Below are 10,735 nucleotides of genomic sequence, written 5' to 3' on the forward strand. Positions count from 1 at the left end.
GGCACACACACTGACTGCAAAATTGATGACAGCGTTGGCCATTTTGGAGAAGTAGTCAAGAGTCTCGTCGTCAATACTGTCGTCACCTTCAAGGATTTTCAATTTTACTAGTAGCACATAGCTAATACCAAAGACTCCAGTGAGAAGAAGGGCAATGGTGGAGTTGATGAGCTTGCCAGTCAATGTTATGTGGAGGAAGCGCACCATGAATGCTACAGTGGCGACTGAGAGGCAGACAATAATATGGTGCCAGTTCAGAAGAAATTTGATTTCTGATTTCCAGAAGGACAACCATGGGGAGACGAAGCAGTTCACAAGAAATACGAGACCAAGGAAGATCAGGAAAGTTATCATGGACATTATCTGGACCGTATTGTTGTGGTCGTAGGTGGATAGAAGCTGGCTGAATGAGGTTGCCATCGCCAACCACAAGAAGACAATTTTAGGGTTTAAATCGAAGCACCTTTCAAGCTCTTTTCCATCTGTTTTAGAACTTCCATTATCAGCAATCTGCGTAAGGACGAATGTACGATTGTTAGTTAAAGTGCAAAAACGAAAAAAAAAATCTTTCAGTACGAAAACGGCGTTTCTCATGTTTCCTCCCACGATCAATATATATCTTTAGCATGGCAATATATACTGATTAAAGATAGACTCTTTTTGAACTTAGCCTTACGTACCCAATATACGTTATACACTTATAGTCTTATACTCGATGTAGGCTACTCTTGGAATGCTTGCACCCCCTATATATCTTTCTTTATATTTCTTGATCTCCTTCAGTGTCCAAACAGTCATGCGCATGCATCATTTTTTTTCGTGCAGAAACTAGCTACTAAGCTAACTAGTAATTCACATGTTATCCTCACCCTAATATTGTTTTCCGTAAGTTCAAAAATGTAGCCACACTACTCTCACGGGGCTTGAAGCACAATGTGCAATTGAGATCCTCTGCAGTACGCACATGTCAGTGAGCAGTACTGCACATGCAGTACCGCAGAGGACCTGCATCCCACAATGTGTGTTCCCCTTAATTTTCTGCCTATACTATATATTCTAGTCGTTCTCTCACTTACTACAAAACCGGCCATACGTAAATATTGAACTTCTAATATGTAACAGTCCTATAAGTCAATCGTTTGAGTTTGGGTTGAAATCATGAACCGAACGTCATTGAATTGCACTAATATATACATACTAGTAAATCTATTCCCTTCGTCCCTAAATATTATCATTTTTTAATAATGCTAAGTCAAATATTTTTAAACTTTGACTATTAATAACTAGATAATAAAAAAGATCAATAATTTAAAAATATTGATATTACTAGATCTATCGTTAAACAAACTATCATAATAGACAACTTTTTTTTATTTAAAACATCTTATCTTTATAGATATTGTTGGTCAAACTAGTATATAGAAGACTCTATCGAAATCAAAAAATATTTATATTTTAAGACAGAGGCGGGAGTATTCTATTTACATTTCCTCTAGAGCACTCCTAGACCTTAATATGTCATGTAGCCCCAATATGCCATTTGGACTCACTTGATAGGGCGTGGAGGGAACATAGGAGGATATATAGGAAAACAACCTGTATGAGCTCTCTTAAAATTACACGGATGTAACACTAGTACAACAATCCTCATAGGTGTCTGTTGGGAATCGGTAAAAGGTCCCGGTTCAAGTACCAATTTGTCGGCACCTATACCCCAGTACATAGTTGCTGGTTCTGGAAAGATAAAGAGTAAATTCGGCAGATAAATAAATTAAATTAAATTAAATTACTTCATATTATTGGGGCTAGCGTACTGAGCTAATATAGAGGTTGTGTGTTGTATTAACTTAGAAGAGCAAAAATTGTACGTCACTACTACAAAATCAGTTTTTCGGCTTAAACCTATTTTCATAGGCGGGGTCGCGTGCACGCCCCCAAGTGTCTATAAAAATAGGGATTTCTGCGTGCAAGCAGCACAACCATGTGCACAAAGGGTTTTTTGCAAGCGGGCGCGTTATGTTGTCTGCTTGCAAAAAGAATTTTTAGCAAAAAAGTTCCAAAAAAAATATCCGAAACCCTAGCTATAGTTTATATGAACGCTATAGTTCTCGAGGAGATCAACAACTTTATAGTTTAAAGTTTATCCATTTGAGAACATTTTTGGCCCGAAATTTATATGAATATTGTCATCATCCAAGTCCATTTCAAAAAGTTATTAATTTTTTTCTTTTCATTTTTTTATATTTTACCTACGCACAATCGCTGAGTTGTGGCTTCCAGCTAATACATGATAGAGTGAAAGGGTTTTGCTGGCAAATTTTTTGCCGCGTCACCAACAATGATCCGGCACCTAACGCTTTATGATGATATGGAGTCATCAGCCACCTCAACCTTGACGAAACCCCAGTCAAGATGGGTTTAGAAGACCAAAACCGGCTAACAGAGCCGATTTAGATAAATAGGGATAAACCTCATCTCATGGGCGAAACAGAAGGTATACATGACAATCCTACAAAGAGAGTTCACACTCTCGTGGCGAAAACAGATGGCTTACAACGCAAACCAACAAAGATGAATGAACTAGGATAAAAGCTAGGCAAAAGTAGATGTGATATTAAAAAAAAAACAATTCAATTGGCTAGTTATGTTGTTATTGTAGATTGTGTGTCTCAATTGAACCGGCTATGGTCCTTATAAAGGGGTTGGTTTTGCCTTCTACAGGATCCTTTACGCATCCCACTTAGGGTAGAAACCAATTAGAACTCGAAAACACCAGCCCAAGCAAGGAATCCTGAGAACCGATAAAATTGGACTCGGATTCGGACTCAGTCGGTCTGACCAGCCACATACTGCCGGTCATACCGGCCTCGTGGTAGCGGACTGGGTCCTTTCCAAAATCTGCAATATTTTTCTATTTCTGCTTTAGGTGTTAAATTTAGGTGTTAACGGTTTCTTGAAGGATAAACTTCTTCCAAGGTTCATACAAGTGCCATGGAGAAGTCTAACACCTTCAGGAGTAGAATTTTTTGTTTGTTTAGATGAGTGCCATATAGAAGACTAACACATGTTTTACCATATAATCATTTCTAACCGCATTTTTTGAACACCCATATCCTTATACTAACAACTAACTAGAGCTAGTGATTATTATTTTGCTTGAAAATAATCGCTCTTTAATTATTGGCAGCAAAACATGCTGGAGATTTCTCAACCTTCTAATGCTGTCGTGCTACATATAAGTCGCGTGCACTGCATACATGAACCGTGAACATTCTGCATAGTGCTGCATGTTGCTACTAAGGGGTGGTCCCCTTCTCTCTCCTCTGCTATCTTCTTTTTAGTTTTAAGTTACTTATTTAAATACTTGTCTAATTTGTTTATGATTGCACTGTTATACTCATTGCAATTATTAAAGCTTTACAATAAGACATGGAATAATTATATTTATAGTAAAATATAATTTTATAATTATAAATATGATTAAAACATTTGTATATTATATATGAATTTATAAATCTGATTGAAACATTTTTATATTATACATGGAACATGAAGTTGTAACTATTAAAACATCTCATATACCCGCTAAAACATCTGAAGAACATTACGTGCAACATTTACAAATGATTTAGTGAAATAATATAATACATTTATTGAAACATCCAAATACTACTAAGTGCAATTGGAAAAAAAACTTAAGACGTGAACAAAAAAAAGTTGACTCTCAATTAAAACATTTCTCTGTAGCACATGAAACATCAAATTTTAACAGATGAATCATATATTTTTTATTAAAATATAATCATGTGAGATGTTATAATTTACCTTTGGATTCATGTCAATGATATGAGCCCCATCTGGTGAGGTTCCCTCCATAGAGCTAAGACGACCATCCTCTTTTGCCATAGTTTGCGAATTCTGTCCATTCAAAAAAGTTTACATGTTTCAATGGATGAAAACAAATTAATTAAAGTAAGAGATTAAACAAAAATATGATAATCTTGAATGTAGTTATTTTAGTAAACAAAAGTGACGTGTCAATTATTTTTAATACTTGCTCTATATATAATCATTTTATTCATGTTGTACGTACGGTGTTGGTGGGATTAATTAGTTTCACTTTCAACTAATCTGTTCTATTCATATTGTCCTGTGGCTGAGACCATGCCTACTCAATTTCTGATACAGTAATAAACTCCTTCCATTGTTGTGGGTTGGGACGAAAATTAAATTACACTCTTTTTCATGTGTTAAGTCTATAGCAGTGATTATATATGATTATATCTGTTCCCGAAAATAAAGAACACATACACTGGGAAATGTAACTGTTTCAAAACGGGATATCCCCTTATTTGTCAAAAATCATCCAAATAGTTACGAAAAATTCTTTGAAAAATTGATAACATTCATGCGGCATGTATATACTATCCACAAAGATTTTGTGTTCCAAATTCAACTCACTAATTGAGATATAAAAATGACATTGTGTATGAATAGTAGTGTTATTATTTACACCTGAATTTGTCCTTTTTTTATATGTAAGTCAAATTTAAAATTGATTTTTAGCGGAGTGTTAGACGTCACTATACTTCACATTGCTATTTTTTAAAAAAATAATTGTTTATAATTATTTTTATTGAATTTGGAAAGAAAAGGATACACAAGGCCACATCCCCGCTAGGGATTAAAATCCATTCCCCACAATACATGTCCATTGTTCCTCAACAAAACATGCATGGTAACGTCGTCTCTGTTCGTCCACAACACACTGTCACATATAAGCTAATAGAGAACATGTCAATTTTATGGGTATATGATTTTTTATGTATAATAGATGAATCAAGAAATTTTTGTGTTGATATATTATACGATAAAAATGATCATCTCGTGACAAGTATTTGATGCATGTTTTTTTAATGCATGGTTATAAGTTGTAATTTTTATTTGTAGTATATATAAATTATGGCGGCTTCATCATCTCAGCTCTAGGAAAATGAGCAATGGTACATATCTGGGCAATACCACCTGGTGAGCCGTAGCCAACTCTAAGGATATCGTTAGAGAGAGATATTGCAATTGGTCATGTTTTGATATTACAATACCCCCGGCCGAGAAAAAGGACAATATGGCACTCTATTAGTTGGGTTTGATAAAATGCTATTCACTAGAATGCAGAGGTTAAAATGACACTCGATAGGTTACTTTCAGGATATTTTGCCACTTAGAGGAGGTTTAAGACCAAAATACCCCTACCGTAGAGAGAGAGGAAGGGAGAGGGGAGCCGGACGGCGGCTGTGGTCGCCGGCAGCGAGCGCGTGGGGGGTGGGTGGTGGTGAGAGAGGAAGGGAGAGGAGAGCTAGACAAAGGCCGTGGTTGCTGGCGACGGGCGACGAGCGCGCGGGGACGGGCGGTGGAGAGAGAGATGAAGGGAGAGGGAGTGGTCACCGGCGATGGGCGGCGAGCTCGCAGGGGCGGGCGGTGGGGATGACAGCGGACGGCGGGGAAGATGGTGGCCTGCGCTCGCCGCTTGCCGCTCGTTGGCACCGCCCCCACGAGCGCATGCCTTCGTTCTCCTCCCCCATTGCCACCCACCCCCACGCGCGCATGACCTTGTCCTCCTCCCCTCGTCGCCGCTCGCAAGAGTCATTCACGCGCGTGCATGAGCTTGTCCTACCCTCGTCACTGCCCGCCCCCGTGCGCTCGCCGCCCATCGCCGGCAACCACAGCGGTCGTTTGGCTCCCCTCCCTTCCCCTCTCTCTCTCTCTCCATAGCAGTGATATTTTGGTATTAAACCACCTCAAAGTGGTAAAATATCCTAAAGCTAACTTATTGAGTAGCATTTTATCCTTTACATCTCAATGGATGACATTTTATCAAAACCCAACTAATAGAGTGACATATTGCCTTTTTCTCCCCCCCGGCCACAAATGAGCCCACGAGGCTCAATATAATGGTTCATCCACCATAATAATTTTCCCGATTATATATACAGAACACATAAAAAGACAATGAAGATCAACAATAAATTCCTCACTACACTAAATTCCTATTAAAAGCACACCCACGTGTGTAATTTTAATGTGAAACAGATTTAAACTCTCTTATGTAAAGCTACTATCTCCGGTTTCATAATTCTTAATGTTTTATACAATGATACGGTCTCCAAGTTATATCATTATTATTATTTTATATTATAGTATATACAATAGATAAATACATTTTTACTTTTGATATTGTATTTTGTAAGACAAATCTATATACGTTGGTCTATTGCTTTTAAACTAAATATTTTTAAAATTACTGTTAGTCAAAGTTAAAAAAAATTGACCTCAACCTTGTCCAAAATATTAAGAATAATAGAACCGGAGGGAGTATATATATTTCACCACCACACAGTACCTTTATGGTGATTGATCATCCATAACAATTTATTGTCAATATATTTTACATGCATGGTATGAGAGATTATAACCTAATCGATATTTTAGATCTTTCGTTGCTGCTGCTACCATGAGGAACAATAATCTTACTCCTAGGATTTACATTTGCATGCGTTCTTTTTATATTATGGGATATGTATTGATGCTAAAATACGATTTAGTTATCCAAATACATTCTATATTATTATTATTTACAGAACTTATTCTAAGCTACGGAGTATTTATTTGCTAAGTAAATTACACTTTGAAATTTATAGTGGTAGACACAAATAGGTACAAATACAATAATAACTTGAAATTAAATAGCTTTCTCCGGTACAACAACTTGCTTAGACCGTCGATGCAATCAATACCAGATGATATGATGTGGTGCTGCCAGAGATGCCCATCGTCTTTCATGCTAGCACAATTTAATCACGATTTGATTTTTGATTTTCTATATTGTGTACATAAAACGTGCATATGTAGATGTTATTTTATGTACCTATCACACCTAGCTTACCTATATATGTCTTCTAGCACCAGATTGATCTAGACGAAGAGGGCAACATCCTGCAACCATGAATATGTGCCAACCGTGACCAAACTATGCTAGAGCCAACGTGGCATATCCATGTCAGCACCACATTATATCATTTTGTTATAGACTGTTTTCGTCCTGATTTGCACAATCTAAGCAAGTTGGTTTATTGGGATCACCAATTTGCAAGTTATTGTGGGTCCAATTTACTCTTGCAAGCTCTATAATATATATAACTTTTAGTTCATCCCTACAATAAGCAATTATCTATAATACATCCAGTAATCCATTTAAAACGCGACGTTAGATCATCGAGAATCAGGCAAGCATCAACCTTAGACAAGACACTGCACAGCCCTCCTGACTCAATATATGGAATAAGTGATGATCTCCAAGTCATCATGTGCCCAGTGCCCTATGCCGGTGAGGCTCAATATTAATCCATCTATCACCAATTATTATAATAAATACTATGCTTTGTTCCAAAATACGCATTTCTAGTCAGTGCTTTGCAGTATGATATATAAATTTTATATGGGCTAATCAACAATAACAAGCATATATGAGTGCTGCTAACAAATTAAGTTTAAGAAACATAAAAAAAAAACGAATCGATGGGTTATGAAACCCATTTATTTGACCAGATAAAGTGGGAAATGAATATAGACCGTCGTTTCACCTCAGAAGAATATCCATGTTGAGTGATTTTTGGTAAGAACTGACTGCCCTTGCTGATCAGCTGAGCGTTGATGCTCTCCAGAACAGCCTTAGCATCACCGAGAACCCCTATATTTGGTTTCAGTAGCCCAATCTCTGCCTCCTGAGCACTCACAATAATGAACTTCACATCTGACCACAACTTCAGAAGGTTTCCATGAAGTAGCCAATTGTCTTCTGCACAAACAACTAGAGCTACATCGCATTGCTTGATAGCATACTCTCGCTTACCAGAGGCCACACAGAGCCGGTGCCCATCAGGCAAGAAACCCTCCGCCATAGGCGTCAGGACAAAGGGCAAATTATTGGATTCAACCAGCAGATTCAGCACCTCCGCCATCACGCCCGCATCTGGGTGAGCTGCCCCCTTGCTGCCTGCCCAAATCAGAGGCCTCTTCGCTTCCAGCAGAAGCTCAATTGCTTCATTCAAGCTGCGACTTGGATCCAGATCGGACGCTGCAGCTGCTGCGGCGGAGGATGCGGGTAAGCCTTGGTCGAGGCCGTCGGCGCCGGCCGAAACGAGATCGGGATGATCTGATGGCCGCACAAGGAAAGCCCCCGCATCCGCCGCCGCCGCCGCCATGCTAGCCAGCATGCTAGGGTTTACGCTCTTCTTGTCTTTTTTTCTCTTTTTCCTTTTTTTTCTTCTCTTTTGGTGCGAATGGGGTTTTATACAGTGAGAAAGCGAGAGATGTGGGTGTGGGTGTGCCGCGTGGGCAGGTAGCACTTTGCTTGGCCACACCCCATCAACTTTCCAAATTACGACAAAGTCCCTGTGCTTTATGACTTTGATATAAAAGACAGTAGTAGTTGTAAAATACTCCTCTCCGACGCCAAATACACACTTTGCTCGTTAGCCTCCTCATGATATCTTTCCCCAGCTTCCCTTCTTCAAGTTCTACAACATCCTTTTTTTAGGTACAACATTTTTTTTTCAATTAATCCTACTAGGACTGCATTTGTTTGTATTGCCAACCAGTAATTTTATTATCTGAAGTAGAATTAAAGAGATATAACTGTTTTCTGGTACTAATTAATATAGTAAAACTTAGAAATTAATGGCTCGAGCACAGTTTTTGCTAGCAGTGAGTAGTAGTAGTAATAATGTGGGTGGTACTGGTACGTAGTTTAGCCACCATAATGCAATAACTATCATACTATAGTGGAGTATATAAGTATCGATGTTAACCGCGCAGTATCCTCAGCCTAGCCATCGGAGAGGATACTCCACATTCAATGAGATCCGCATTGGCATTAATTTAGCGCCTCGTTAATTAATTGCAATAACTACTGATATCTACGTTTTCATACAATATACTCCCTCCATTCTAAATTAATCTACATATAGTTTTTTTTAAGATTATTCCTAAATGATCTACATATTTGTGTTCATTCATTAGGTCTATTCGTTATTTGTGCATTAGAGTAAATAGACATTGATACATGCATCCATGCACCCAAGCATTTATAACCCACATGCAATATCTTGATTTGCTATTAGCTAGAAAATAGTGGGGATGGTGCATGCATTGAGTTTGTTGCTAGAGTAAATATAGTATGAGAGAGTTATTAGCTTTTCTTGGTCTTGGTGTACCTATGAAATATGTAGATCAATTTGGAATGGAGGGAGTACTACTTAGAGCAAGTTTAATAGTATAGCCAACTACTAACTCCAAATCATCTATATCCAATGTAATAGCCAATTCATACAATAATTGCTTACTATACTATTAATACCTGGTCCCATCTATCATACACACATTACGTATTGGAGTCTGTGCTGCAGCTGGCTATAGATCTGTAGCCCGCTGCTCTTCTCTCTCTTCCTTTATCTCTTTAAAATATATTTATAGCTGGCTTATAGCCTGCTATTATACCTGTTCTTATACATTAGTGTTCTGATTATGCATGGTTCACTAGATAAACTCAAACCATCAAACTCTTCTTGTACTACTATATTAGAAGAAATTAAGAGAGCATATAGTAGGCCACCCTGAAGTGTGTTTCTACTGTCGCTTATAGCTTGCTTTAAATTTCCTACATTCCGGGCTGAAATTTTGGATAGTCAGAAAAGAGTACTCCGTATGTACGTGCTAGCTTTATGTGAAGAACATACTTTCTTAATTTTACAAATTTGGAGAGTATTTCTTCCGCTTTTTCTACATTTTATTACACTAGTTAAAACGGCCTGTGACGTATATATATGTTTCTGATTATCTGATATACGGTTACGGTTACATGCCGTTTTCGGTTGTTCTGTACCTTCTCATCATATGATGGTTTCTTCATCATCTTCTTTCCCTATCTATACACAGCGCATGCAATTTGGTTGAGTTCCTGTAGTATTTATTGCTACACGTACACGTACGGAGAATAAAACGAGTATTTGCTTTTCTTTTTCCCTGCGGTAACTTATTGATCTTGAGTCATAAGGATAAGAGGGGGACTTCCTCCCAGTCCAAATTAAACTGCGTGGTATTCATTGGAAGAGGGCAGCTGGGCAAGAGACTAATCCCATCTTATAAGTAGAGCTTCAGCAGAGTACACCAGTTACCAGTGAGGCTAATTAGTATTCCTTCCTTCCCAAATTGATCATCATATAATAGGATTTAAAATTTCTCAAATTGATCATCATATAGTTGCATGGACGACACGAATTTCATTAGAATACAATTAATACAGTATGAAAGAATATGTGCATGTTAAGGTGTAATTGGATGGTGTTTTAATCGATGTATGCATTGTAAGAGAATGTATGCATGGTGTCTTGATTAATGTGATTTAAATTATTCTTGGTACTGGTTGATGATCCCTTAATTTGGGAAAGAGGGAGTATAGTAGTACTGGGTGTGCGTTGCCGCGGTCGAAGCGCCAAGCTAGCCAAATTTAATTCCCATCTAATGGAAATATGAATTATTTACTCTCTGTATTTCTTGCTTCTATATGGTGCTTCATGCTCTAATTAAATTATTGCTATTGTATCTCAGCTTTGATCAGAAGTGGAGCCAATTATATTGCAACAAACCGAAGTACGTACCGATCGAGTTGAGACTAATT

General features: G+C 37.9%; 1 protein-coding gene across 1 annotated transcript; it reads right to left on the reverse strand.

Moving 5' to 3' along the window:
- Positions 1–88: 88 nt before the first annotated feature.
- Positions 89–8,654, reverse strand: LOC127782071 (uncharacterized). The gene is made up of 4 exons (XM_052309137.1): positions 7,641–8,654; positions 3,826–3,918; positions 205–510; positions 89–121 (listed from the first exon to the last, which is right to left on the reverse strand). The coding sequence occupies exons 1-4, from the start codon at positions 8,271–8,273 to the stop codon at positions 89–91; spliced, it is 1,065 nt and encodes a 354-aa protein (XP_052165097.1). The 5' UTR covers positions 8,274–8,654.
- Positions 8,655–10,735: the final 2,081 nt, after the last annotated feature.

The sequence above is a fragment of the Oryza glaberrima genome, chromosome 8 (assembly GCF_000147395.1).
Source record: "Oryza glaberrima chromosome 8, OglaRS2, whole genome shotgun sequence".
In the NCBI taxonomy this organism is placed as follows: Eukaryota; Viridiplantae; Streptophyta; class Magnoliopsida; order Poales; family Poaceae; genus Oryza; species Oryza glaberrima.

Bases quoted from the DNA above. Each gene is read 5' to 3' on its own strand.
- LOC127782071 (XM_052309137.1), bottom strand. From the start codon at position 8,273: ATGCTGGCTAGCATGGCGGCGGCGGCGGCGGATGCGGGGGCTTTCCTT. The intron at 3,919-7,640 runs GTGAAACGACGG...TTGAATGGACAG, and splicing joins AACATGGATATTCTTCTGAG to AATTCGCAAACTATGGCAAA. The intron at 511-3,825 runs GTAAATTATAAC...GTCCTTACGCAG, and splicing joins TCATTGACATGAATCCAAAG to ATTGCTGATAATGGAAGTTC.